Source organism: Argentina silus (genome assembly GCF_951799395.1).
Source record: "Argentina silus genome assembly, chromosome: 7".
Lineage (NCBI taxonomy): Eukaryota > Metazoa > Chordata > Actinopteri > Argentiniformes > Argentinidae > Argentina > Argentina silus.
In genome coordinates this window covers 15,923,870-15,938,869 of record NC_139661.1, presented here as the reverse complement: position 1 = coordinate 15,938,869, position 15,000 = coordinate 15,923,870, and the positions used below count along the sequence as shown (strand labels likewise).

Here is a 15,000-nt window from a genome sequence, read left to right as displayed (position 1 = left end):
TACTGTCTTGATGCCTTGAGCCATAGGTCAGGTTTGCTGTAGGTCAGGCCGACTCTGAGATGACATTAACTGGTGAATATCAAGAGGACTGACTAGTGAAACATATTTTTTTTACCACAGTTTGTAGTATATGACAATTTTTATAATTTTTTAATTTTTCAATCCATCTTTAGATAGGCCATACATTGGATGTACAGTACCAGTCAAAACTTTGGACACACCTTCTCATTCAATGGTTTTTCTTTTTATTATTTTATTATTGTCTACATTGTAGATTAATATTGAAGACATCAAAACTATGAAGGAACACATATGGAATTATGTAGTAAACAAAAAAGCGTTAAACAAACCAGAATATGGTTTATATTTTAGATTCTTCAAAGTAGCCACCTTTTGCTTTGATGACAGCTTTGCACACTCTTGGCAAGGTGTGTCCAAACTTTTGACTGGTACTGTAAGTAGAGAGTGTTTGTGTGTATGTGTGTGTGTATGTGTGTGTGTGCGTGTGTGTGTGAGTGTGCGTGTGCGTGTGCGTGTGCGTGTGTGTGTGTGTGTGCGCATGTGTGCGTATGTCCAGTGTGTGTGTTAATGGTACGTGTGTGTGTGTGTGTGTTTGTGTGCGGTGTGAGTGTATGTGCACGCCTGTCGGTTACCGCAAGGCTTACCGTCCTTGGGAGGAAGGAGATTCAGCAAGGAATGTTATGTTGAGGGGCTGAAATGGACTGGGGAAGAGCAATTACTGTGCCATTCATGGCAACTACATGGCCATCACACCCCAAGGGAGGAAGAAATTCAACTTAAGAGGGAAGAGATATTTCATTACCTACTATCTCAAATTAGCCATAGAACCCTCGGGGTGAATTCTGTGTGATCGCTTCAGAACATGCGTCATAGATGTCCACATTCCATTTCCTGTTGGTTCAGTACCACATGATTCATCTAAGTAATATTCGTTATATGTTATTGAAAAATTAATGTTTTATTTTTTTATTTTTTTACTTGTTCGAAAGAAATTAAGTTATTTAACCTATTTCAATTGTCTTCAGGATTACAGTTTCCTAGATAAATGTATTTCATAGCCAACCAGTGTCCACCCACATGATGTGATTTCAGTGTACTCTGCTCTCCCTCTTCTGGGCCACTGGAAATGTCAGTCTGACAGAAACCCTCTCTTTCAAACAGGGGGTAGACGTTAATGGCATAGCAGCAATACTGCCTAATGGTTGGGGAAATGAATTAGGAGACAGGGAGTTGCTGCCAAGCTCAAGAATTAGGTGTGGTACTTATATAGTCCCCAAGAGTAGGGTGCTTGAACCAAATTGCTATAGCGAATATCTATTTCCATTAATGGAAAGCTGTGAACTCAAATGAATTACGTTTGACAAAAACATCTGCCATGGGAAGAAAGCATCATTTTCTATACAGTATATATCTCAAGTGCCAAGTCCTTGTGGTTTCTGGTTTCTGGAGCATGTAGTTAACTAAATGTACCATTGTGCAGCCAATCTTGGGCGTATTGTGTGTCTCTTTCACTGTGCTTCGATGGGAGGAGATAGGAAATGTGTCCACAAAGGTGATAAACAATGGTTTATCAGTGTCAGAATGCTTAGCTTGAATGAAGATCCGATTAAGTCATCAAAGCATTGTTTTATCTACGTTTTGTTACACCTTACTTTTACTATACATAGTAATGATGCTATTACTTAAGTCAAAACATTGTATTGAGCAATTTGTGTTATTAGACATGTTATTACACAGGTGGAACAAGGAACAGTCATTTCACTAGAGTAATAACATAAACCACTCTATGTCAATTCATTACAAAGCAATCACAATGCACATGTATTATGTGACAGCATGTTAATATATACATTGTTATTACTAACATAATAACAGCATTACTAAACAATAATAATAATATAATATATGTCATTTTGCTGACGCTTTTATCCAAAGCGACTTACATTGCAGTGAGTGCATACATTTCAGTATATATGGTCCCAGCAGGAATAAAGCCCACAACCTAGCGCCATGCTCCACCAACTGAGCCACAGAGGACCACCTATATATACGGGCGACATAATGTGAAGTGTGACCCATTATCTTGTCTTTTTAGCCATGGACTAACATCCCAGATAGGTGTGGGTGAATGGGAACAAGCCTCTTCTCTCCGTCTGCCACTCGGGTCCCTATTGTAAATGTGACCCCAACAACAATGTGGGGGGACACCTAGGGGGACGCCTCCCCCTCCTTCTTGAAAATGTTCTCCAGAAACCGCTTCAATGGGCAACATGGGACAGGAATCGCCCCCAAAGGAGGCACCAAGCCGAAGGTCCATACGCCCAAAAAAAGGGCCCCAAACCCCAGGGTAGCGCTTGTCATCCGGGGGAAGATCCATCGCTTCCTCCAAGGGTCTGGAGATCACCCTCCCGCAGATCCACGGCTGTACTACGCCGGGATTGAGGAGGAGGATGAAGGGACCGAAGGTGCAAAAGAGGGTTCAAACATCTATTCGAGGGGTGGCACCAGAGCAGAAACTCTCCGGTCTTCAAGGGTTCCCAATGGTAAAGGACACAGAGGTGGGGCCTCAGTGGCACCCTGCGTTGGGGAGGTGGAGCTAAACAGAGAGGGGTGTGTCCGGATCCCCTGCACTCTGCAGCATAACAGTAGTCGGTCTCCGGGAAACCAGAAACGGACTATTGAACCAGACCGGATCAGGAGCACTCTTGAGCAGAAACAAGCAGCCCCATGCCAGAACCGGATTGGCCCGGACATAAATGGCTCTGGGTTCGCTGCAGCGGCAGCAGCAGCAGGACGCATGGCGGATTTTGAACGCACCCGCGTCGAACCAAAGAGACCTCGGTCGATGGGTGACTGTGTGGATTACAATTTCAACAGAGCACGGCAAGAGACACTAGTGGAGGAAGACGAGGAAGAAGAGGAGGAGGAGGAGGAAGAAGATGAGGAAGAGGAGTCCAGCGCCATTATCGAGCACATCCTGAAGGAGCTGAGAGGGATCAACAAGATCCAGGAGGAGATCTCGGATCTACGAGATTATCTGTCGTCTGTCCGAGGCTCGGTTGAGGAGGTGTCCTCCTGTGTGGACGCCGTACTTCTAGAGATTGAAGGCATTCGGTCCGGTAACAAAGTCAGCGCGGGGACCCATGCAGCGACCTGGTCTGGAGCAGTGGGGGGCAGAGGCACACCTCCCTACTCCCCCCGACAGAGGCCCGCTAGTGCCTATGGTAGTTTGGGTAGGCCGAGGGCCCCCTCTGATACAAACACATGCCAACCATCAGCCTACAATGAACGCCACAGCATCCACGGAGAGTTCCTCTTGCCAAGGTTAGAACCATCTAGTGTTGAGTCTAGGGAACCCCTGGAGCAGGAGGAGGAGGAGGAGGAGCCAGAGGACGCCTCGGACCAAAGCTCTGACATCCCTGTGGGCCAGGTGGCCAGGAAACTCAGCTTCGGCTATCTGGAGAGGCAGGACGGCCACGACTGCCGCAGCACCAGCTCTCTTTCCTCAGGCCACAGCTCAGACCTGGAGAGGCCCATGTCCAGCCACGGTGGTGGTGGTGGTGGGGGTGGGGGTGGGGTGGAGGGTTGGGGTGATGCTTCCCTACAGACTGGGGGGTCTAGGTGGCATGGAGAGGATGGATACTCCAGACAGGGAAGCCTGGAGGAGCAGGAAGGAGAGGGGCCTCCCTGTTTTGAGGGAACGGGGAGCTGGGATCGTTACAGGAGTGGAGGCTATAATACTCTGGGCCATGGGTCCACTGGAAGCTCTGAGCACCTCTCCGTCCACTCTGGACGACATTACAACTCCCCCGCTAGCACGTCAAGCCGGGAAGAGTGGCACTCCCGCAGACGGAGGCCGCAACCACAGCCTGGGACTCAAGTTCAGACAGACACCCATGTAGTGAGCCCAAGCCTGGGGTATGAGTGTGCTGCTGACTGTTCATACCCCCAAAGCTCTGGCTATGACTCAGTGGAGGGACACATTGATGAGGTGGAAGCGTATGGATATGCTCCACCCACAGATCTGACATACTCCTCAGACTGCCAAGTTGATGGTTATCAAGAGTCCTATTCCACCTATGAGCATGTTATGAATGAGGAGTCTACAGAGGGAACATGGGCTGAACCAACTGCTTGTGCTGCTGTAGCTGAAGCGGACGTATCATATGTCAAGGAGGGAGCTGGGACTATTCTGGAGCCTGATTGCAACCTCCCTCGCCCTGATAGTGCAGAGGTCCCAAACGTAAGTTTTAACGTCAAGCGCATTGGCCGAGCCGTGCTTGATTTCAGCTCTGCTTTACGAGGGGCGTTACGCAAGCTGGAAGGGCCCGGAGCCCAAAGTCCTGGAGAGGAGACTGAGGTCCAGCTGCCCACGGTGGAGCTACCCACAAGCCCCAGCGATGGGCCTCAAATGGATCAACTCTGTACAGATGCATCCCAAGTGGATGAGATGGAGGCGGTGGTGGGGGCTGGTGATGATACTGAGGAATTGAATAGAACCAGCATCCTGTCCTCTGCTCCTTCCGGCCCCATAGAACCCCTACCAGAAGAGGTCCACGACAACCTCCCAGAGGAGTCAATAGAGAGTTACGAACCCCCTCCCTGTCCCCCAGGACCAGACCAAGACCCAGACCCAGACCCAGACCTCATCCTCAGCAGCACTGCCCTGTCACCCAACTGTGAGGGCCCAGCCGAAGGCCCCACCACCACCACCACTACTACTACCACCACCACCGAGGTCAACGCATCCATCCCTGCAGTCAACGCCCCGCTTTCGCAATGCACCACCGCAGAGTCCCTCTCGCTCTCCTTATCGGCTGAGGAGCCTCCGGCACAGCAGGGAGAACCCCTTCCGCCACCGCAGCCCAACACCACAGACACACCAGCCCCAGAGGGCGAGGGAGAGTCACCTGCAGAGGCGGAGGGGGAGGGAGCGGAGCGCCCCCTGGATATGAGTCAGAGGGATGCGCGGAGGCTGAAGTGCCTCAGGACTTTCCAACAGATCCTGCGGGAGAAGAGGGAGACGAGGCGCCACCTCTCTACCATGATGACCTTGTCCACCTACTCAGAGGAAGACTTCAACCCAGGTATGCAGAACCACTCACCTGCTCATCCACTCGCCTCTACTTCCATGCACAACTCTCATCAGGCATAGGAAGTGCACGCTCAATATACAGCGCTGTGTTATTCATTATTATTGAATATCATTGAATTTAATACCTCACTTTAATATCTCACTTTTATGTTTCTTTTTTTATCTCTCTCAACTATCACTTGTTAGATTGTTTGGTTTATCATCATAGAGAATATAAAGCTCTTGACCATGTCAGCATTACATTCTCTTCTGAGAAAACAAAGCTTACAAAAAACCTCAGATCTTTTTCGGACTACCTTCTATCTTCTAGTGATCAAAGCCTCTCCTCCTTTTTACCTATTCTCTTTAATCTCTAGAATAATAATCCCTTTAAAATCTCCTTTTTGTGTTCAGCAGTGGAAGCACAATACAGTATGTTTTAACCTTTTCTTTTTTTAAATCAACTGAGTTTATCTTTTATTATTCTATCTGATTATTCTCATACCATAACATGAAATTAAATCACTTATAGTACATCACGTAGGGGGAATGGCCCATGGGATATACAGCGTTAGCTCTTCTCCAATACTGCATACTTTAATGCCTCACTAAGAGCAATGCATCACCTGCAGGACTAGCTTTTCCACCCATTCCATGCCTGACATCCCCAGCCATTTACTGAATTAGAAAACATTCATTATGTCCTCTGAAAGCAAGCCTGACACTAAAGAGGATGGGAAAGGGAAATATTAACAGTCGTTTTCATGATTAATTATACATGTTAGTAAAACATTCATGACCTCATGACCCCATCCATCTGAAAGCCCACACTCCCATTTTCCAGCGTTACACAGCATTTATTGCAAATGACTCATCATCTGGAGTGAGATTTTTTCTTTCTGTCTGCGAAGGTAAACTAAAGTTCTCTCTCTCTTCTCCTCTCTGTTTCTCTTGGTGTGTCTATCTATCTACCTCTCCTCTGTTTTAGATGGAATTCGAGCTGAAGATCAGGTCTTGTCTCTTCCTTGCTGTTTTAAAGCCTTTTTTATCATGTCAATCCCTATACAAGCATGCCCTGATGTTGGTTATTTGTTGTTTGTGTCAGACTGTACATGCTGGGTAGGCCTTCATTGACCACATGTTCAATATACAAACAACAGTTAGTTCAAATCGTGAGTGATCAGTACTATCCTTGATCCGATCAAGGACAGTATTGATAATAGTATTGATAATATTTGCTCATCTGTTCTGTCTCTGTGGCCAAACAAACTAGCTAATGAGTCAGCAGAAGGTACTGTATCTTTGACAGGCGAAGGTTATATGTTAAGTCTGTGTGTGGGTGGTGTGTGTGTGTGTGTGTGTGTGTGTGTGTGTGTGTGTGTGTGTGTGTGTGTGTGCGTGTGTGTGTGTGTGTGTGTGTATTTTGTTTGTTGGGGTGGGAGAGTATCGGTGTGTTCACTCATCCAATACAGTCAGATTGGTGGGAGTACCCGATGGCATGCTTCACTGCAACTCAACCAACCCAATCCAATCCTTCTCTTTATCTTTCCCTCTCTCTCTCTCTCTCTCTCTCTCTCTCTCTCTGCCATGATATTATGTATGTATGTATGTATGTATGTATGTATGTATTATGCACCTGTATGATAAATCCTATAAACCCTGTCAGTCTCAGTGGCTTATGTGGCTGACCTTTGACCTCTATTACAGGGCCAAGATGGAGATGGCGACCCCAGCAAACACCCATGGGCCAAACCTGGGTCAGACACTGCTCTGTGTGTGTGTGTGTGTGTGTGTGTGTGTGTGTGTGTGTGTGTGTGTGTGTGTGTGTGTGTGTGTGTGTGTGTGTGTGTGTGTGCGTGCGTGCGTGCGTGCGTGCGTGCGTGCGTGCGTGCGTGTGTGTGTGTGTGTACATATAAATGCTGTTTTTTGTGTCTAACTCTACATACAAGTACTACAGTATCTGTCCTATGTTGATGTGTTGTTCCTCTACATGTGTGTGTGTGTGTGTGTGTGTGTGTGTGTGTGTGTGTGTGTGTGTGTGTCTACAGTGGAAACACACCCTTTGGAATCGACAGCATGCCTGACCTCCGCAAGAGGAGGCCCATCCCCCTTGTCAGTGAACTGGTGAGTTCTTCTTCCTCTTTTAAAACAAACATAAACAAAAGAGAATGGCGCAGATCGACATGTAGTTCAAGGTTAAGTATGTATTTGCGGAGCAAAACCATAATGGCAATTGTCTCTCTCCCAGACACTTCTGCCCAAATGCACGAAAGGTTTGGTGGACCAACGCGTCAAAATTGGCCTTCATTAAGCCAATAGAAAGAGCGTTGAAAACGGACAGCACATAGCCATTGTCTTTACTTTACATCAGTCATCTCCCACAGCACCTCCCCCCAGTGCTTGCACACCACACGTTTCTGATTCTGAGCCACGTTTCTGATTCTGTGTGATTCGCTGAAATTAAATAATGACAGATACAAATACTACACAGTAAATTCACTCCTACTAAGGCCAGGTTTGAGTCATTGTTATTCCAGGCTCATACAGTATGTGCTGTACGCATTAGCCTGGGAACCAGGTTAGAATGGCAGCAACATTTCTGTCATCTAGGACCTTCCTCAGCCTGCATAAACATATAGACATATTGTCTGTGTTTGTATTGCTTTTTCCCCACATGGTTCAAACAAGACAGGTGCTCTTATCGTAATTGACAATTCACAATCAGTTACCATAACAGCAAGTGAGCCAGTATTCACAGCTTTTTGAATGCTCGGTTCACTCCATTGTCTCACGACAGATGTGGCAACGCCTGAACAACCTGTCTTATAAATCGTGGAACTCTGCTTTACAAGATTTTCCGCAAGTTTTGTTTTGTATGTAATGTGACTGGCTAAACCAGCTGGCTAGCTGACCAATCTATGCAAGTTATCGTCCTCATTGCCAGACGTAATAAATAGCGCACACTCAACTTCAAAAGTTCATCTGCCCTTTTGTAACCATGGTAACGCTTTGACGCATATTTTTCATCCTTCCCATAATTGCTCGCGAGTAGTCAGACAGAGATCAGTGTGGACGGAGTTGCGAGATCTGTCGTAAGATAATACCTTTTAACTGGGCAAGGCAGCTGTACAGTGTAGTAGAAAAAACCTTTAAAAGGTATTTTTGAGAAAAAATTATTATTATTACTTTACAACCTTCATGTACCCTTTAAAAGCAACGTGTAGCACAGGATGACTGCGCTGAGTGTCGGTTTGAACCGAGTTGTATGGTTGATGTGGGAGGGGTAAAGAATGTTGACATTCTCTGAGGAAAACCTTCCCCTCTTTTTGTGTCTAACCCTTTCTATTATTTTCTTCCTTCTATCATCTTGCTCTTTCGATGTGCACCATGTCCCCTCATGCCCTCAGGCAATGGTAAGTACTGTAGGCTTTTATCCATGACCTCCCCATTGGTGTTCCTCCTCGCTGGGAGCACTTCTACATTCCTAGAGTGTTATGATGGTACTGAAGTGGTAGTGAAGGACTGAAGGATTTTAAAATGTACCTTTGCACACATCAGGGGAGGCTGGTGGAGGTAGAAATCGGAGGACGGACACGTTGCATGATACCATTGCTCAGTCCGTTCCATGCATTACAATGAGCCGTCCTCCGATTTCAACCTCAACCAGCCTCCCGCTGACACACACACACACACACACACACACACAGGACTGAGTTGGGATGTGGATGCAGAGACAGATGGATCTGTCTGCCAGCGTAGGGAAACACAAGCTGGGAGTCATGACCACATGCTTATATACTGGCAAAAACAAATCAATGACGTCCATGATTTGTGACTAACATTCTCGGTTTCAACTCTACCCCACACAGCCCCTGTAGACACAACAGTCTTATGTATTCAGAACCCCAGGAGAAGCCTAAAAGATCAGCTTTACTCTCGTTAAAAAAACAACCAACAACTCTGAATCCTGATCGAAACACGAAATATGTCTCCTTCAAAACAAAGATTGATGAGAAAACACACTCCAATTAAACCCCCCCCCCCCGTCTCCCCCCCGTCTCCCACACACTCTTTCGACTTAGCACTTAAGCGCTTTCGGAAAGATTGAAAAGGAGCCTCAGACGGTGCGTGATTATGCTAGCAGAGAAAGAGGTCTTTATTGGGTCTTGTTTCCTTTCCTTTTCCCCCTCAGAGCATTTTAGCCATTTATGCCATTTAGCAGGGAGCTACTAAATACCTCAGAGTGCGCTAAGCTGTTTGATTAGCATGGCTAGCGGGCACTCCAGGCAGTCAGAGAGCCTCTTAGCATGTTTATGAGGATTGAATCCGCTGAGAGGTTCAGGGGGAGAGGGAAACCAGACACAGGAATGCAACCGAGCATCGCTAACTTGAAGCACTAACTGCTAAGCTGTCCTCAGACAACCAGAGTGGATCACTCTGTGTCACTCCAACTCTAGGGGCTGGTTTCCTGAACACAGTCTGAGCTTAGTCCTGTACTGATAATTTTCAATTATAAACCTCCATTGAAAATGCATTTTAGTCTAGGATTAGGCTTAATCTGTGTCTGGAGGATCCACCCCTAGGTGTTTAATCCAGGGTCAAAGCAGAGCTGTCCTAGCGTGATTCTGGATAACAGCTCCTGTTTAGACTGTCGCCGAAACTTTTAACTGCACATTTCTTCTATCTACTCATTGTGTTTGACCTTCCAAATAAAAAGATCACATGCTTCTCAGAGAAAATGACATTGTATTGATCAGAGTTATAATCCGTCCAGGAATGATGTGAAGCTGCGGTTAATGCACTGTAGGTGTGTAAGATAGTAATGTTTTAGGTTTAGAGTGTTTGTTTTGGCTGAGTAGGTTTTCTATGAATGTGATAAAGTGTCTCCTGATGGACAATAACCTTCTCAATCCCCCCCCCCCCCCCCTCTCTCTCTCTCTCGCTCTCTCTCTCTTTCCCTCTCTCCATCCCAGTCCATGCTGCAGTCCAGGAAGGCTGCGCTTTCTCACACTTTGGCGACACGGACCTCCCTCAAGGACGAGGAGCTGGTTAGTGGACGGACACACACACACACACACACACACACACACACACACACACACACAGGTTCTCTTCCTCTGGAGTGTTGGCCTGAATATGAATGTACACATAGCGCTCCCGCTGAGAGCCATGGTGCTGTGCATCACTTTCTCCTTATCTCTGTCATATTGGTGACTCATATCTTCAACATTTCTGTGTTTACCAAAACAAACAGAGGAGGGCTGAGTTCCCCCATGAGTGGGTATGTCAGCCCACGGTTCTGTGTGCACCTCGACTCCCCTCCGCCCACCATGCCTGCCAGCCCACCTACACCACATCACCTGACGGAACAGGATTTTACTTTCTCTGATGTTGTCTATCCTCTCTTTTTCATTTTTTCTCCATCTATCCATCCATCCATCCCTCACCTCCCCTCCCTTTTACTCATCACCTTTCTCTCAATTGGGTTTCTTTACCTTTCTTTCCTCTCTTTCTCCCTTTCTCCACTCTCCTCCTCTTCTCTCTCACTCTCTTCCCTTCTGCTCTCTCTTCCCCTCTCTCCTTTCTTCTCTCCCTCCCTCCATATATCTTCCTCCCTCTCTCACTCTCTTTCCTCCTGTTCTCACTTCCCCTCTCTCCTGTCTGCTCCCCACTCTCCCCCTCCCTCCATCCATCTCCCCGCCTCTCTCCCTTCCTTCTCCCTCCATCTCCCCTCCCTCCCTCCATCTCCCTCCCTCTTTCCCTCCACCTCTCTCTTGCCTCTTGACAGAGGAACCACGTGTATAAGAAGACCCTGCAGGCCCTGATCTACCCCATCTCCTGCACCACGCCCCACGCCTTCGAGGTCTGGACCGCCACCACACCCACCTACTGCTATGAGTGCGAGGGACTGCTGTGGGGCATCGCCCGCCAGGGCATGCGCTGTGCCGAGTGTGGGGTCAAAGTTCACGAGAAGTGCCAGGAGCTGCTCAACGCCGACTGCCTTCAGAGTGAGTGAAGGGGGGATGGAGGAGAGGAATGAGGGAATGGGGAGAGTGGAGGAGAGGGGTAAATGAGTGTATGAACAGGTGAGAGTAGGAGTGAGCAGAGGGAATGGAGGAGAGGAATGAAGGAATGGGGAGAGTGGAGGAGAGGGGTAAAGGGCAGTATGGACAGCTGAGAGGGGGAGTGAGCAGAGGGAATGGAGGTGTGGAAAGAGGGAAGGGGAGGGTAGAGGAGAGGAGTAAAGGGCAGTATGGGCAGCTGAGAGGGGGAGTGAGCAGAGGGAATGGAGGTGTGGAAACTGGGAAGGCTAGAGTAGAGGAGAGAGAAAGTGAGTGTGAGGAGGAAAGGCTCTCAGACAAAAAATTGGGAAACTTAACAAGTGAGAACAACAAAAAATCTCTGTCCTATTTAAACAGCCTACCTCTCCCCTGTTATCCACCCCCTCCCACTCCTCCCATCTCTCTCTCTCTATCTCTCTCTCTCTCTCTCTCTCTCTCTCTCTATCTCTCTCTCTCTCTCGTTCCCCAGGGGCGGCAGAGAAGAGTTCTAAGACGGGTACGGAGGACCGGACGCAGCACATCATCACGGCCATGAAGGACCGCATGAAGATCCGGGAGCGGAACAAGCCTGAGATCTTCGAGGAGATCTGCCGCGTCTTCGCCATCACCAAGCTGCTCCACGCCCAGCAGATGAAGACCATCAAGCAAAGCGTGCTGGATGGGACCTCCAAGTGGTCCGCCAAGATCACCATCACCGGTACGTGATGCAACAACGCTACACACAACTACGCACAACAACGCAACGCACAACAACGCAACGCACAACAACGCAACACACAACAAAGCTACACACAACGCAACACACAACAACGCAACACACAACAACGCAACACACAACAACGCTACACACAACAACACAACACACAACAAGCGCAAAGCAACAACAACGCAACACACAACAACGCAAAGCCCGTCTTCTGATTTCTACCTCCACATGCCTCCCCTGAAGTCAGTTTTCTTTCAGAAACCAGTCACAACACATTAGTATAAGTGGAAATCATTATAACCCAATCAGCCTCGCAGCATGCCACAGTAGCATGCTGACTGACAGTATCACCATTGGAACCACACACACACACACACACACACACACACACACACACACACACACACACACACACACACCAGCCAGACTACAGTAACCACTGTCACAGCACTGTCACTATGACCCCGCGACGCTGCCCTGGAAACCAGTCACACCGCGCCGTCATGGCCGCTGCGGTCACCATGGAAACCATAAAGACATCACGCCAGTGTGACAGCCAGCGTTGCCATGGCGAGGCGATCACGTCTTCTCACCGTTACGATCAGTGGTGTTAAGATTTGATTGGATTGGCCAGCGAACACTGTATTATGGAGATTTGTCCACAATGTGCAAATGTATGTTGTTTTTTTCGACTGTCTACAGATCCAGACAGTAGGCATACAGAAGCTCTCTCTGCCACTCTCAAGATGACTAATGGACTTAAGGTTTAATGGATAGCGTTTTATAGAGCACGTTTACAATAGGTCTCCAGGTTCTACCACCATTTTTTACTCAGCTTTTATTTAACCAGGTTAGTCATTTATGAGAACACATTCTCCTTACCAATAACACTTAATAGCACTGTCCCTAGTTATGCTGTTGACACTCAAATATCCATCCAAATAACCGACTACTGCCTGATGAATATTCGATAAATAAATGTCACACGGTAATACGTTTTGTTGCAATGACAAAGATTAAATATGCCACTCAGTGTATTGATTTGGGCTGCTGAGCCCCTCGATAGGGGAGACACAAACATTTTATTATTTGTTCGGAACAACCACTCCTCGTGTCCTCTCCTCTGTCCCCCCACTGAAAACGCAACAGAGGAGAAGATCGAGGTTCCTCCCCTTTACATATTCTCCTCCAATGAATGACTCTCCTCCAAGAGCACTGTGATGTACTGTCCTCCGAGCACATCACAGTGACCCCCTGCGGACGTCGGTGCATGGACGTGCGTTTGAAGTGTGGTGGCAGAAAGATTAGCCACTGATGTAAATACGTTGTTTGCTGTTGTGGTTGTTTAGATGAAAGGTTTGAATGTAGCCCCCCTGTGGTGATCAGTGTGGCATTTATGTCAACTGGCAAAAAATGTGTCCCCCGCAGGGTAGACTTTCTTATACCCTCTCTGGGTTGCCGAGAGCAAAGGCTGCTGGGAGGCCTTTATGCATTAATCACATTCTCTCTCTCTCTCTCTTTCTCTCTCTCTCTCTTTCTCTCTCTCTCTCTCTCTCTCTCTCTCTCTCTCTCTCTCTCTCTGTGTGCTGATTGTGCTGATCCTGTCAAATGGAGCACTGAATCATATGTTTTAGTCTCTGGGTTCAAGCTTTGCTCTGGGTATACTTCTCATTAAATACCAAATGGAATGTTCAGGGACATTGGATGCAGGCGCTTCACTGCAGGGAAAAGTAATTGCTGAGGAATGTTTTTATAATATCCGCTGTGTCTGTAAGTCATTGGATTTTTACTATTGTATATCCATTGCATAACTGTGTGTGTGGGTGATTGGGTGACATTCTGTGTGTGTGTGTGTGTGTGTGTGTGTGTGTGTTCATCTCTCATTGCCTTATAATATTCACTTGTCAAATGACCTTGTGTGTGTGTGTGTGTGTGTGTGTGTGTGTGTGTGTGTGTGTGTGTGTGTGTGTGTGTGTGTGTGTGTGTGTGTGTGTGCATGTGCGTGCATATGTGTGTGTGTGTGTGTGTGTGTGTGTGTGTGTGTGTCTCAGTCCTTAGTGCCCAGGGCCTCCAGGCCAAAGACAAGACAGGCTCCAGCGACCCCTACGTGACAGTCCAGGTGGGCAAGACCAAGAAGAGGACCAAGACCATCTACGGCAACCTCAACCCTGTCTGGGAAGAGAAGTTCAGCTTGTGAGGCTCCCTCCTCTCTTTCTCTCACACTCTCTACCTCTCCTCTCTCCTTCTCTGTCCTCCATACACTCTTTTCATCGTCCCCCTCTTTTCCTCTCTCGCAACTCCACAACTCAAAGTTATTTCAATATGCTGTAATTTGACATATTGAACACATGGGATGTAGGGGAGGCTGGTGGAGGTAGAAATCAGAGGACGGGCTCATTGTTATGCGTGGAATAGCATAAGGAAAGGTATCAAACACTCTTTCTCTCCATTCCATGCATTACATCGAGCCCGTCCTCCGATTTCTTCCTCCTCCTTTCTTAGCTTGTGTCAAAAAAAACAACAACTACCATAATAGTTTTGAAGTAAATAAAAATGTATAAAAATGAACAATGAATAAGGATATTCCCATATGTTCTCCCATCAGTGAGTGCCACAACTCGTCAGACAGGATCAAGCTGCGTGTGTGGGACGAGGACGATGACATCAAGTCCAGAGTGAAGCAGCGTCTGAAGAGGGAGTCAGACGACTTCCTGGGTCAGAGCATCATCGAGGTCCGAACGCTGAGCGGAGAGATGGACGTCTGGTACAACCTTGGTCAGTACAGTACCGCTGTGGTGTGTGTGTGTGTGTGTGTGTGTGTGTGTGTGTGTGTGTGTGTGTGTGTGTGTGCTCGCGCCTGCGTGCGCGTGTGTTTTTAGCACAGTATGTGTGTGTTTTGTACCTACAGTATGTGATAGGTACAGTGTATACAAGACCCCTTCTGCTACAGTACCACTGTTGTTAAATCAGTCTGCCTCTAGTCTCCAAGTACTCTACCCATCCACACACCTCAGCTCAGCTCAACCACGTTATCTGCTGCCTCCCAGCCTATCACGGGCCAGCGCAGCTCATTCATATTCATTGAATAAAAAGCAACCTATTAGCCCAGTGGGACATCAAAGACCTTTTACAACCAA

The 15,000-nt window shown here is 47.5% G+C and overlaps 1 protein-coding gene across 1 annotated transcript in view; it reads left to right on the top strand.

Annotated features, from left to right (window-relative positions):
• LOC310807470 (protein unc-13 homolog B-like) overlaps nt 1-15,000 on the top strand; it is a gene marked incomplete at its 5' end in the record, with an annotated part of 116,480 nt that overhangs the window by 68,671 nt on the left and 32,809 nt on the right. The window contains 7 exons of the mRNA XM_083673966.1: nt 6,803-6,852; nt 7,144-7,219; nt 10,069-10,143; nt 10,884-11,103; nt 11,627-11,854; nt 13,915-14,056; nt 14,469-14,638. Coding sequence (XP_083530092.1) covers nt 6,803-6,852; nt 7,144-7,219; nt 10,069-10,143; nt 10,884-11,103; nt 11,627-11,854; nt 13,915-14,056; nt 14,469-14,638 — 961 coding nt within the window. The remainder of the gene's footprint in view (nt 1-6,802; nt 6,853-7,143; nt 7,220-10,068; nt 10,144-10,883; nt 11,104-11,626; nt 11,855-13,914; nt 14,057-14,468; nt 14,639-15,000) is intronic.